General features: G+C 47.5%; 1 protein-coding gene across 1 annotated transcript in view; it reads right to left on the reverse strand.

Moving 5' to 3' along the window:
* LOC143297645 (palmitoleoyl-protein carboxylesterase NOTUM-like) overlaps positions 1 to 8741 on the reverse strand; it is a 52680-nt gene extending 43939 nt beyond the window's left edge. The window contains exons 1-3 of the mRNA XM_076610063.1: positions 8674 to 8741; positions 6917 to 7197; positions 3982 to 4327 (exon numbers count right to left, since the gene is read on the reverse strand). Coding sequence (XP_076466178.1) covers positions 3982 to 4327; positions 6917 to 7197; positions 8674 to 8741 — 695 coding nt within the window. The remainder of the gene's footprint in view (positions 1 to 3981; positions 4328 to 6916; positions 7198 to 8673) is intronic.
* Positions 8742 to 15275: the final 6534 nt, after the last annotated feature.

Genomic DNA, 15275 nt, shown 5'->3' on the forward strand with positions numbered 1-15275 from the left:
GGGGGACTTTGCAAGAGAGCGAGACCGGCAAATCTTCCGAGGTTCGGGGTCTTGGGAGACGGACACGATGAAAACAGACCTGTCCCACATCCTACCACATGTTGAGTGATGGCCATGTGGAGTGATGGCCCAGAGGTAACGCGTCCGCCTCGGAAGCGAGAGAATCTGAGCGCGCTGGTTCGAATCACGGCTCAGCCGCCGATATTTTCTCCACCCTCCACTAGACCTTGAGTGGTGATCTGGACGCTAGTCAATCGGACCAGACGATAAACCGAGGTTCTGTGTGCTGCATGCACTTAGCGCACGTAAAAGAACCCACGGCAACAAAAGGGTTGTTCCTGGGAAAATTCTGTAGAAAAATCCACTTCGATAGGAAAAACAAATAAAACTGCACGCAGGAAAAAAAAAAGAAAAAAAAAAAAGGGTGGCGATGTAGTATAGCGACGCGCTCTGCCTGGGGAGAGCAGTCCGAATTTCACACAGAGAAATCTGTTGTGACAAAAGAAATACAAATACAAATACTAAAACAATGATGAATTAACTCAAATTTCTCTGGACCTATGTAGTGATCGAAACCATCGATTAATCAAACCATCACTATAGCAAAGAATAACAACCAACTCTATGGGAGGACTAGTCACTTCATGTTTCGATGGGCGTTTAGTGTATACAATTGTACCATGCGTTTTGAAATGGTATCAGTTATGGACTTGGATGTTGAACTACAAGAAATAACTTGAGTTCGGGGACTAATGATTTAAAAAAAATATATGCTTCTGACATACATTTAATGTTCAGAATCATACCTTATGTATGGTATAATATTAGTTCTTTATGGCTGCTGCTGGAAGACAAGGATTCGCCAAAAGTGTGTGTGTGTGTGTGTGTGTGTGTGTGTGTGTGTGTGTGTGTGTGTGACAGAGAAGAGAGAGAGAGAGAGAGTGTGTGTGTGATTGGTGATGAGTTTCATTTTATAATGGAATGTCCCAATTATGATCAGTTACGAAATAGATATGTTCCTAAAAAAATATTTGTCTCCAAAATCGGTTTTTAATTTTTGTAATATGCTCAAAGGAGGCAAAAAAGTCATTTTAGCTGTAAGTAAGATGATTAGATTTGCAAATGTTGCCTAGTTATACTTTTGGAGTTAAAAGACATTTGTGTTTTCTCATCTTTTATGTGACATTGTTGTGTATTTGGAAATGTTATGGGCACGAAAACAGTATTTTGCAGTAATCCTCCATACTCCAATAGGAGTGAAAGGATAATTAAAACTTGAAACTTGAAACTTGAAACTTGTATATGTTTGCGGGGTGGGATGGGGAGTGGGGTGGGGTAGGGGGTGGGGGCCTTGTAAATTCATTTTTCACAGGCCTTCAAGCGTTTAAAAAAAAATTACACCACGTTTGAAATTGTATCAGCTCTGTACGATGCTATAACGAAAAGAACACCACACAGGGAAATTGTCGAGGGGTTCCGACAACACTACAATTGTGTGACACAGAGGAAAGCCGCCTCTTCAGACTCATATCACTCCCACTTTGTGAAAGATTCATGCGACTCTACTATACTGGCCCTGTACTGCCCTGGCTTTCAAATCAACTGGCCAGTACAGCCCCGCTTTACTTCCTGGGTCTTCACTTGTAGACTGGACTGGGCTGGACAGGACAAACCTTTCAGTCGTGTGAAGAGCCCCACTCGGGGATCAAAGAGGCTCCCCCAGGTCACATCACAAGCGGCAGACCCTTCTGTAGTGGACAGCCCCCAGGGGACAAGATAAACGCGAAACAGGACAGGTTGCCGGTCCGCGTGAAAGCCACCAAGAAAAACTTCAAGTGGTCCCTCCCCCTTTTACCTGTCCGCCTGTCTGCCTGCCCGCTTGCCTGCCTTACTTAGCAGCCTGTCTGTCCGAGCTGGGGATGATGTCTCTGGGCGACATGGGCTGGGGAGATAGTTGTTGATTTTTTTTTCCCACGATCTCTCTTCTCTTTTGTCTCTTCTTGTCTGAGCTCTGCAGAGAGAGAGAGAGAGAGAGAGAGAGAGAAACATGGGGGAGGAGAGGGAGGTGGGGAAGGGAGAACAAGGGAAGGAGGGGGAGGGGTGGGGGTGGGGCAGAAACAGGAGGCTTGCGGGAATCTTTAGTGATCAGTTCAGAGGAATAGCTTACAACAGAACACAGTAGTTCAAATAAATCAACCCAAAGCTACATTCGTGCATGACGTGAGCACAGCAATCGTCCATTCACTTGATTATAACACCCCCCCCCCAAAAAAAAAAAAAAACAAAAAACAAACAACAACAAAAAAAAACAAAAAAACAAAAAAAAACAACAACAACAAAAAACAAAAAAACCCAAAAAACAACAACAACAACAACAAAACAACAACAAAAAACACACAACAAAAAACAAACAAAAAACCCCAAACCGAACAAACAAGCAACCAAACAAAATGTATAAACTCCATTTTCAGTCACAAACTCTCACTCCTTCAACTGACGCGCTGGCACTTGAGGAGTGATGGCCTAGAGGTAACGCGTCCGCCTAGGAAGCGAGAGAATCTGAGCGCGCTGGTTCGAATCACGGCTCAGCTACCGATATTTTCTCCCCCTCCACAAGACCTTGAGTGGTGGTCTGGACGCTAGTTATTCGGATGAGACGATAAACCGAGGTCCCGTGTGCAGCATGAACCTAGCGCACGTAAAAGAACCCACGGCAACAAAAGGGTTGTTCCTGGCAAAATTCTGCAGAAAAATCCACTTTGATAGGGAAAAACAAATAAAACTGCACGCAGGAAAAACAAAAAAACAACAAAAAAAACAACAACAAACAACAACAACAAACAAACCAAAAAACAAACAAAACAAAAACAAAACAAAACAAAAGAAAAAATGGGTGGCGCTGTAGTATAGCGACGCGCTCTCCCTGGGGAGAGCAGACCGAATTTCACACAGAGAAATCTGTTGTGATAAAAAGAAATACAAATACAACAAATACTATTTCGATCATTCTCCTCGTTTATCTTTTCTGTACGCGAATTTTTCATCTCGAATTTTGAGCACCCGCAAGATCAGTTGGTTTCGGTTTTTTTCCCCTTTCAGCCAATGCATTTCATTCAGTCACGTAGCTGGGGTTCTCTCACGAGCCTCAACACATGACAATCCTCACAAACTCATGACATTTCTGCCCGCAACCATCCATGGCCACAGACATGATGACGAACAATTCAACTCACCCAGCTGGTTTTTTTTGTGCTTTTTTTTTGTAATGATTTTGTGCATTGTCTGTTTATCTATTGCTTACCACCCCATTGGCATTAAAATACAACAACAGCACCCAAACAGGCCATTGTCAATAAATACTTGGAAATGAATGATGAGCGTGCAATGGCAGCCGTCGGTCGGTTCGACACAGGTAGGCAGCCTGTTGTGCGAATGACCCCGTGTTTGTGAAGCGCTTAAAGCTTGGTCTCCGACCGAGGATAGGCGCTGTGTAAGTATCCATACCATCATCATCATCATCATCATCATCAATAATTTAATGTTCGTTGTCATTTCAATTATCACTCACCCAGCTTAGCCTTTTGTGAAGGACTATGACTCATAAACAAGGAGGCAAAATTGCACTGGCTCTTAGTGCTGAAGCCTTGGGGGGGGGGGGGGGGGGGGGAGGGGGGGGGTAGTTGGCCTTTGGGAACCTTCCCATCACCGACTGTCCTAAAACCCTCTTGGCCGAGAGAGTGGGGATGTAACCTGGGCAAGACACTCACCACTATAATCAAATTCTAGCCCAGATAGTCAGGAGAGCAGTTACCTCCTCTGCTGTTCTCATGGTCATAATCGAAAAAGACTGACTATGATTAATCATATATATATATATCACTCACCCAGGGACAGGAGCGAAATACGTATCCATATCATCATCATCATCATCATCATCAATAACTGAATGTTCGTTGTCAGTGTCATTTCAATATCACTCACCCAGCGTAGCTCCCGTCGTTGCAGGTGACAGGAGAGTGACGCAGCCGCTTTCGTCGGAGCTGCGGCAGCTCGGCGTTGTTGCAGGATTGCGTCATGATGGCGATGTTACGCAACAGGGCTTGGCCGCGGGTGCCCAGCTCCGTCAGGCGGTGCACGCTGAGGGCGATGTCGTTGGGGCTCGAACCTCGCACCGCCCGCCGACCCAAGGCGCCCTGGCCGGAGGAGGACCACCAGACACAGAGCAGCAGCACGCAGAGGAGGTGTCGGTGTCGGTGTCGCACGTGCAGGTGTCCCGACCGTGGCCCGCTGCTGGTGCTGCGGGGGCGGGTGTCTTCCATGCTACTACCTATGCAACAACAAGATGGAGAACAAGTGTTGAGGTTGTTGGTTTGTTTGTGTGTGTGTGTGTGTGTGTGTGTGTGTTTTGGGGGGGGGGGGGGGGGGGGGGGGGGGGGGGGGGGGGGGGGGGGGGGGGGGAGGGGGGAGGATTGTTGGTTTGTTCTGGTTTTGTTTTCTGTCTCGTGCACGGAGCTTCCTTTTTGAGGGTGTAGAGACAGGCCACGCGCTTCTTTTTTTTTTAAGGAATCCTGGAGCTTCTTTTTTTGAGGGGATTGGTACAGGCCCGGAGCTTGCTTTTTGAGGAGGCCATGAGCTTCCTTTTTGAGGGTTTAGGGACAGGCCCTGGAGTTTCTCTTTGAGGAGGCCTGGAGCTTCCTTTATGGAGTTTTAGGGAGAAATCTCGAGCTTTCTTTCTGAGGAGGCCTGGAGCTTCCTTTTTGAGGGTATAGGGACACACCTGGAGCTTTCTTTTTGAGGAGTCCCGGAGCTTCCTATTTGAGGGTATAGGGACAGGCCCTGGAGTTTCTCTTTGAGGAGGCCTGGAGCTTCCTTTATGAAGGTTTAGGGACATGCCTGGAAATTTCTTTTTGAGGAGACCTGGAGCTTCCGTTTTGAGGGTATAGGGACATGCCTTGAGCTTCCTATTTGAGGGTATAGGGACATGCCTGGGGCTTCCTATTTGAGGGTATAGGGACAGGCCATGCACTTCTTTTTTTTAAGGAATCCTGCAGCTTCCTTTTTGAGGGTATTGGTACAGGCCCGGAGCTTTCTTTTTGAGGGTATTGGTACAGGCCCGGAGCTTTCTTTTTGAGGGTATTGGTACAGGCCCGGAGCTTCCTTTTTGAGGGTTTAGGGACATGCCTGGAGCTTCCTTTTTGAGGGTTTAGGGACAGACATCGAACTTTCTTTTTGAGGAGGCCTGGAGCTTCTTTTTGAAGGTTTAGGGACATGCCTAGAACTTTCTTTTTGAGGAGACCTGGAGCTTCTTTTTGAAGGTTAGGGACATATCTCGAGCTTTCTCTATGAGGAGGCCTGGAGCTTCCTTTTTGAAGGTTTAGGGACATGCCTAGAACTTCCTTTTTGAGGGTATAGGGACATGCATGGAGCTTCCTATTTGAGGAGGCCCATAGCTTCCTATTTGAGGATATAGGGACAGGCCATGCGCTTCTTTTTTAAGGAATCCTGGAGCTTCCTTTTTGAGGGTATTGGTACAGGCCCGGAGCTTTCTTTTTGAGGGTATTGGTACAGGCCCGGAGCTTTCTTTTTGAGGGTATTGGTACAGGCCCGGAGCTTCCTTTTTGAGGGTTTAGGGACATGCCTGGAGCTTCCTTTTTGAGGGTTTAGGGACAGACATCGAACTTTCTTTTTGAGGAGGCCTGGAGCTTCCTTTTTGAAGGTTAGGGACATATCTCGAGCTTTCTTTTTGAGGAGGCCTGGAGCTTCCTTTTTGAAGGTTAGGGACATATCTCGAGCTTTCTTTTTGAGGAGGCCTGGAGCTTCCTTTTTGAGGGTATAGGGACATGCCTAGAACTTTCTTTTTGAGGAGACCTGGAGCTTCCTTTTTGAGGGTATAGGGACATGCATGGAGCTTCCTATTTGAGGAGGCCCATAGCTTCCTATTTGAGGGTATAGGGACAGGCCATGCGCTTCTTTTTTAAGGAATCCTGGAGCTTCCCTTTTGAGGGTATTGGTACAGGCCCGGAGCTTTCTTTTTGAGGAGGCCATGAGCTTCCTTATTGAGGGTTTAGGGACATGCCTGGGGCTTCCTTTTTGAGGGTTTAGGGACATGCCTGGGGCTTCCTTTTTGAAGGTTTAGGGACAGACATCGAACGTTCTTTTTGAGGAGGCCTGGAGCTTCCTTTTTTGAAGGTTAGGGACATATCTCGAGATTTCTTTTTGAGGAGGCCTGGAGCTTCATTTTTGAAGGTTAGGTACAGACCTCTAGTTTTCTTTTTAAGGAGGCCTGGAGCTTCCTTTTTGATGGTATAGGGACACACCTGGAGCTTTCATTTTGAAGAGTCCTGGAGCTTTTTTCTTTAAGGTATGGGGACATGCTCAGAGCTTCCTATTGATGGGTCTAGGAACAGGCCTGGAGCTTGCTTTTTTTTTAGAGTATAGGGACAGACCTGGAGCTTCCTTTTTTATGGTATGGGGATAGACCTGAAGCTTTATTTTGATTGTATAGGGATACACCTGCAGCTTGCTTTTTTTAGGGTATAGGAACAGACCTGGAGCTTCCTTTTTTAGGGTATAGGGACACACCTAGAGCTTTCTTTTTGAGGGCATATGGACACACCTGAAGCTTCCTTTTTGAGGGTATAGGGACAGACACGGAGCATCCTTAACGGAGCTTCCTTTCTGAGGGTATAGGGACAGGCCTGGAGCTTCCTTTTTGAGGGTATAGGGACAGACATGGAGCTTCCTTTTTGAGGGTATAGGGACAGACACGGAGCATCCTTCACGGAGCTTCCTTTTTGAGGGTATATGGACGGTCCTGGAGCTTCCTTTTTGAAGGTATATGGACGGTCCTGGAGCTTCCTTTTTGAGGGTATAGGGACACACCTAGAGATTTCTTTTTGAGGGAATATGGACACACCTGGAGCTTCCTTTTTGAGGGTATAGGGACACACCTGGAGCTTCCTTTTTGAAGGTATATGGACGGTCCTGGAGCTTCCTTTTTGAGGGTATAGGGACACACCTAGAGATTTCTTTTTGAGGGAATATGGACACACCTGGAGCTTCCTTTTTGAGGGTATAGGGACAGCCTGGAGCTTCCTTTTTGAGGGTATATGGACACACCTGGAACTTCCGTTTTGAAGGTATAGGGACAGGCCTGGAGCTTCCTTTTTGAGGGTATAGGGACACAGCTGGAGCTTCCTTTTTGAGGGTATAGGGACACACATGGAGCTTCCTTTTTGAGGGTATAGGGACAGTCCTGGAGCTTCCTTTTTGAGGGTATAGGGACAGACACGGAGCATCCTTCACGGAGCTTCGTTTTTGAGGGTATAGGGACACACATGGAGCTTCCTTTTTGAGCGTATAGGGACACACCTGGAGCTTCCTTTTTGAGGGTATAGGGACGGTCCTGGAGCTTCCTTTTTGAGGGTAAGGAACACACCTGGAGCTTCCTTTTTGAGGGCATATGGACACACCTAGAGCTTCCTTTTTGAGGGTATAGGGACAGACCTGGAGCTTCGTTTTTGAGGGTATAGGGACAGACACGGAGCATCCTTCACGGAGCTTCCTTTTTGAGGGTATAGGGACACACATGGAGCTTCCTTTTTGAGGGTATAGGGACACACCTGGAGCTTCCTTTTTGAGGGTATAGGGACACACCTGGAGCTTCCTTTTTGAGGGTATAGGGACAGACACGGAGCATCCTTCACGGAGCTTCCTTTTTGAGGGTATAGGGACACACATGGAGCTTCCTTTTTGAGGTATAGGGACACACCTGGAGCTTCCTTTTTGAGGGTATAGGGACACACCTGGAGCTTCCTTTTTGAGGGTATAGGGACACACCTGGAGCTTCCTTTTTGAGGGTATAGGGACAGACCTGGAGCTTCCTTTTTGAGGGTATAGGGACACACCTGGATCTTCCTTCCCGGAGCTTCCTTTTTGAGGGTATAGGGACAGACATGGAGCTTACTTTTTGACGGAAGTGTCTGGGTTTGTTCCAATGTACCTATGTTGTGTACCGGTATGCTGGCTGAATCAATGACGTAGGCAGCATTGACATCACCATCATCATTACCATGACATCATCATCATCACCATCATCGTTATCATCATCATCACCATCACAATCATCATCATCACCACCATCATCATCATCATCATCAACATCAACATCATCAATATCACCATCATCAATATCACCATCATCGTCGCCATCATCACCATCACCATCATCATCACCACCACTATCATCATAACCATCACCATGACCATGACCATCGCCATCAACATCATCATCACCACCAGCACCATCATCACCATCGCCATCATCATAATCACCATCACAGGGAACAGTGCTTCGCTGCACGTTGTTAGACCACACCACCTGTCTCCTGTCTCTCGCCATAATGACACAACCTTCGGCACATATATCATTCCTTCTCACCTCCCCCCGCCCCCCCCCCCCTTTGCCCCCGACTACGTACCCTCCTCAACAACGACCCATTGTATAATTTACACGGATCTGATTCCACTTTCTTACCACAGCGATGGCGTTATAACCTCACCACGCTCCACCCCACCCTACCCTAACTTCAGTGGCACCGCCTCCCCCTCCCCCCCACCCTCTTTCCACCCCTGACCCCCCCCCCCCCCTTCCCTTCCTTCCTTCCGTCTCACCCAGAGCTCTGCCGACCATAAATCTCCTCCACTTGTCTCTGCGCTTTGCAGCTGCCTCCGATTAGCATTGTGGACATGCCACGCTCAATTCCGACGACTTCAAAGCGCGCCGAAATGGCTTGTGTTTGGTTTCATGCTCCGTCGGCTGTCGGCTCCATCTATTTCACACCTGTCTGCTCACCGAGAATGCGACGCGGCTAGACCCGGGGACTAGACCTATGAATAGTAAAAGCGCCTTGGAGAACGGCAAGTTTGTGATGCGGGCGGAAAACTGACCGCAGAAATGAGATTACCTCCCAACCCTCTCTCTCTCCCACTCACCCCACCCCCCATCCCCGCCCCTCACACGCACCTTTATCCCTCCCCTGTCCCCCCCCCCCCCACCACACACACACCTAACTTCTTCCCTCCGTCCAGTTCATCACTGACCCCGACTTTAAAGTAAGGAGAGGAAGGAGAGGAGGAGGAAGAGGAGGAGAGGGGTGGGGTGGGGACGGAGTTTCAGTTTCAGTTTCAGTAGCTCAAGGAGGCGTCACTGCGTTCCGACAAATCCATATACGCTACACCACATCTGCCAAGCAGATGCCTGACGGTGGGGACGGAGGATGGGATTAATGAAGTGACGTCGTTTCATTCTGGCCAAGTCGGCGGCGTCTTTTGAGTTGAGCGCTATACTAGTGGTACTGCTCAGTGGTCAGTTAGGTGAGTGAGTGAGTGAGCGAGTGAACGAGTGGGCGAGCAGGTAAACTGACTGCACTAAATCTTGATGGGGCGTTGCCAAGGGACGCATTAGTTAATCTGAAAGTCTCTGCGGGCGTTTTTGGTTGTTTTCGTCCCCCCTCTCTCTCTCTCTCTGTCTCTGTGTGCACTGTGTGACCTACCTACCTGCCGGTGGCATGGGGTACATTCAGCTCAGGGAGTACAGTCTCTCGGGGGGACCGGATGGCGTCATTCCTCGGCTACGTCAGTGATCCGAGGCGCTCTTGGGAAGAGCCGGAGTCGTCACTGTCTACACTGGGCTGGGCTGGGGTGTGGGTGGGGGGGGTTGAAGTTTTGAGGAGGTTTCGTTTATAGGACACAATCATCTCCAACAAGACATGGAGGAATCTGGCGAACAAGCTCTTCAGTGCGGCTGTCATAATGACTCTTCGTGAGGATAGGAGCGAAGAAGGAGGAAAAGAAGTTGGGAGGTTGGGGATATAGATAGATAGATAGGTAGATAGGCAGATAGATAGACAGAGGGACAGAGAGGGAGACAGACAGACAGAGACAGAGACAGAAAGACAGAGACAGCCAGACAACCAGACAGACAAAGATACAGAGAGACAGGGAGAGACGGAGACAGAAAGACAGAGTGAAGAAGAGAAAGAAACACAGCGAGAGAGAGAGACAGAGAGAGACAGAGACAGAGAGAGAGACAGAGAGACAGAGATAGACAGACAGACAGACAGAGAGTGACAGACAGACAGGGGGAAGGAGAGAAAGAGTCTAAGAGAGAGACAGAGACTGAAAGAGACACAGAAACGGAGATACAGGACATAGACACAGAGACGATTACTTTCCCTCCATTTCATTTCATTGTGGTCGTGCTTGCTTAGACAATTGCACTTCCGGTGTTGAACAGATTTTATCTTTCCCCATCATTCTTAAGTTCACCAAAGCTGAAAACAGGATGCTTCTCGGATTATTGAAATAGGATATAATTATTTGAACTTCAGCTCATTTAACGTACAAGAAATGTCTCGTTTACGCATAAACCCCCCCCCCCCCCCTGGAAAATGGTAATATGACGAAACATGTACTACTCACGTATTCTTGAGCAGTCCAAAATGTCATTTCCTCACAGGATATCAGAAATCTTAAGTTTAACAAACATTTGCCGAGATGCTTTGATTTGCAATTCTAATGGAGTGTCCGACGACTCCAAGAAGCGTATTTGTTTGCAGAAAATCAGGTAAAGATGGACATACGATTCCTGAAAATATTACTGCGAAAGACCGACTTGCATAAGTCCCAAAGCATCACAATCACTGAAATACGTCGTTCAAACAGTGCAAAAGCCCACATTCGAAATACGATGAAGATGACAATTCTTCTGACCATTTACTTAAGAGTACAAAAATATACTGGTACGGTGGCAGAATCGATTATGCGTTCGATACATACATACATACTAATATAGTTTTGTTTGTTTGTTTGTTTTTTTAAGGCACTGGACTTCTGATCCAGTGTACACTGGTGATCAAGGTTCGAGGCTCCGTTACGGCATAGTGCTGTGTACTTGTGTATTTGTTTGTGCTTTCATATCTGTGAAACTGCATGTTTGTTGTGTATCTGTTATGCATGTGTGTGTGTGTGTGTGTGTGTGTGTGTGTGTGTGTGTGTGTGTGTGTGTGTGTGTTTTACATTTATTTGCTTATTCGTCATCATTTTTGCTTTTTTTTAATTTTATTTTCATTTACTGTTATTATTATGATTCTTTTTTTTTCAAATTCTTTTTTATTTTTATTTTTATTTATTGATTTACTTAATTTTAATTTATTTTATTTCATTTTATTTTATTATTACTATTATCTTGTTTTTTCTCAAGGCCTGACAGCGCATTCGGTTACGCTGCTGGTCAGACATCTGCTTGGCAGATGTGGTGTAGCGTATATTATGGATCTAACCGAACGCAGTGACGTCTCCTTGAGCTACTGATACTGATACTTAAGAAAGACACTTTTGGTCTCATGGTTTGTATTTTTTCTCACTCCACGCAAGCGCATCTAGATGGATACGGTAGGGGAAGATTCAGAAAACGGCAAAAGGAGAGGACTGGGCCGAGCGGTATTCCTATGCCGAGCCGTAGACACAGTGGATAATATGATTTCAATGTCTCGATGGCCGTGGGACATTAATTTCAACCTTTAACGAAACTATATTGTTTCATGAAACCTCACAACTGTGATCAGAAAGTTTCATGATCAAGATCACAGCGTTTTTTTGTTTTGTTTTGTTTTAGTCAACAGACCCAGTCTACCAAAGCACTGCCCCCACCCCCGCCCCCACCACCTGCCTTTCCCGACTGTCATTCTGTCACACGCACGTCACATGTTTTGGAAGCTTTGATTAATAGAAATGTGCGTTTCTTAGTGAAAACCAGTTACCTATGTGCGTTTATAGATTCCCCCTTACTTTGTACATTTGTGTGTGTGTGTGTGTGTGTGTGTGTGTGTGTGTGTGTGTGTGTGTGTGTGTGTGTGTGTGTGTGTGTGTGTGTGTGTGTGTCTCTGTGCCACTGTGTGTGTGTGTGTGTGTGTGTATGTGTGAGTGTGTGTGTGTGTGTGTGTTTTCCTGTGTGTCTGGATCTGTATCAAATTATGGAAAGTTTATTGACACAGACCCCAGTAGATCCCTCTTCATCCTCCTCCCCCCTCCCCCCCCCCAACTCCCCTACCCAGCCCGTAACTCAGTCCCCCCCCCCCCCCCCACCCCCCTTAACGCGACTGGCAAAGGGAGATAGATAGATAGATAAATCACCCCTCGCCCATTTGTCCCTAATCCAGCCCACTCCCCTCCTTCCTCCACACCCCCTCCACCATGTCGCCAGGACACATTCCTTCGCCTTGTACTATACAGTGAGCAGGGGGAGGCTGGAGGTGGGAGAGAGGGGGTGGTGGACATGGTAAACATGTCGTAACGTCCAGCACAGCACAGCCCTACCCTACCCTACCCTATACCCTGTTTTCCAGCTTTCTCTCTCTCTTCCACCTGCCTGCACCTCGGCATCCTAAATAAAGCACGGGCGCTCCTCCCACCTCTCTAAGGTCAGTGAGCTAACTTCCCACGGCTGGTTACTCTAATCACTCCTCAAGCCCCCCTACAGTCGTTTCGAATCGCTACCAGTGTATGTAACCTAAACCTACACTGCTAGCAACAAAATACACGGGTCGCGCTGCCGGCAGTGCGCGCGTCGCTCTCAGCTTTGCAGTGACCACGAAAAGTCCTGATTCCTTTCACGGTTGACTACTTGATGGGAGGGGGAGGGGGAGGGTGGAATTTGTTGTTGGTGGTAGTGGTTTCATGGCGCGGCGGAGAAAGACATCGTAAAAGTAAGAATCTGTAAAGAGTGCACGCACGAGCAGACGTCCGTACCGCACGCCCCCCCCCCCCCCCCCCGTCCCCCCGCCCCCTCCCCCTCCCCCTCCATAGCCCCTCCCATCCCCCCGCGCGTGTGGTTGACGCGTGCGCGTGCACCCACCCACACACACACGCACACACACACACACACACACACACGTACACACATACACACACACGCACACACACACGTACACACACACGCACACACACATATGCACACACGCACGCACACACACACACACACACACACTATATATATATATATATATATATATATATCGCACACACATACACGCGCGCTCGCACACACACACACACTAACACACATACACAGAGGGAGAGACAGGCATACAGACAGACAGGGATAGAAACAGACAGAGGGACTGGGATGGACAGAGAGAAACAGACAGACAAAGGGCAGAGAGACAGAGAGAGAGAGACAGACGAAAAGAGAGAGAGGGGGGGGGGGCGGACGTGGAGTAGGGGAGGGGTAACGTCAAGCAAACTTGTACCCAAACACACGAAACGTCAAAAAGCAGCAGTAAAGAATAATACAGTTAACGTACAAAAGAATAGATGTGTGCGTGACTTCGTGCATAAAATGGGGAGGTATAATTGTCGTTCTTTTCTTACTCTGTGTGCGACGGAACAAAAGACGGCGCTCCTTGCAAGCTGTTAGCGGAAGTTGCTAAAGTGAGATCAGCAAGAAAAGACCCCAGCATATTGTCCCTGATTTGTATTGACAGTTGTTGTTGTTGTTGTTTTGTTGTTGTTTTTCACGAAGAAAGAAAGTCATGCACAAGGTACGCACGGTGCAACTTGATATGCTTGAAATACTGTGCTTTTCTCCATACTGTTGTAAACATTCTGTCTCTTCCCCAGCCCCCCTCTCTCCAGCTCTCTCTTTTCGAGCTTGGTCTCTGTCCTAAAACAGGCACTACATAATTATCCATATCCTCCTCCTCCTCCTCCTCACCCCTTTCTCTCTCTATCTCTCTCGCTTAGAACTTGGTCTCGATGATGGACGCTAAATAAGTATCCATATCACCATCACCATCATGATGATGATGATCATCATCATCATAATCATCACCTACGTTGAAGAGCGTTGGGTTACGCTGCTGGTCAGGCATCTGCTTTGCCGATGTTGGTGTAGCGTATAATTGGATTTGTCAGAAAACAATGACGCCTCCTTGAGACACCGAGGTACTGAACTGAACTGAACTCTTTCTCTCCACCTCCCACCCCCCTCTGTCTCCCCCCCCCCTCTCTCTCTCTCTCTCTTCCTCCCTCCCCAAGAAAGGGTCCTGAAGAAGTACACAACTGCAGGCGTGCCATCTTCCGTCAGGAACGCTTTGATCAGTGTCCAAAATTGTGTTCGGTTTTGGCAATTAGACGACATCAATTTGAAGCCAAGAATGCAAGGGGGGAAAAGGAGACCCAGAAAAAGGTCTGCGGATGGTGTGAAAACAGGCCTCTGCAACCACAGAAGGGCGTGAACAGGCGTCAACTCCATCCACCCATCCATCCATCGTGCCAGCTTTATTCGCTTTCAACTCTCGCCAGTGGAATGTCAAGATACAGCGAAATGTACTGCTGATTGGGTCATTGTCAAGATACAGCGAAATGTACTGCTGATTGGGTCATTGTCAAGATACAGCGAAATGTACTGCTGATTGGGTCATTGTCAAGATAAAGGAAAATGTACTACTGATAATTGGGGATTGTCAAGATAAAGGAAAATGTACTACTGATAATTGGGGATTGTCAAGATAAAGGAAAATGTACTACTGATAATTGGGGATTGTCAAGATAAAGCAGTATGTAGTGCTAACTGGGTCATTGTCAAGATGAAGCGATATGTACTGATAGATGGGTCATTGTCAAGATACAGAAAAGGACACAGAGAGAGAGAGAGATAGACAGACGGACAGGCAGACAGACAGAAACAGAGATAGAAAGTCGTACATTCCTGTAGGCTGCGTTCAGAAAAAAAAGTGAACACACACACACACACACACACACACACACACACACACACACACACACACACACACACACACACAAACACACACACACACACAGACACACACAACACACACACACACACACACACCTGATGAAGCTACTAGCATAAAGAGTTTTGACTGACAAAAACCCCAAACATACGCACACACACACACACACACACACACACACACACACACAGTGGGCTGGAAGCAACAGGTGGTTTTCCAGCCTTCCCTTACCCCCCCCCGCCCCCACCCCCTCTCTCTTTCTCTCTCTCTCTCTCTCCTGTCAGAAACCGCTCTGTTTTTCAATGAGGTGGTCTAACATTCGGGGCAGTAGCCAAGGTTTCCCTCGCGCACACACTGGTCTTGCTAACGCACTCTCTCATCACCCCCTGCCGCCAGGCTTTTGATCTTCGCCACTGGCTTCTGCTACACAGAAAATCTTCAAAGGAACCTTTGGCTTCT

The sequence above is a fragment of the Babylonia areolata genome, chromosome 23, assembly GCF_041734735.1.
Source record: "Babylonia areolata isolate BAREFJ2019XMU chromosome 23, ASM4173473v1, whole genome shotgun sequence".
In the NCBI taxonomy this organism is placed as follows: Eukaryota; Metazoa; Mollusca; class Gastropoda; order Neogastropoda; family Buccinidae; genus Babylonia; species Babylonia areolata.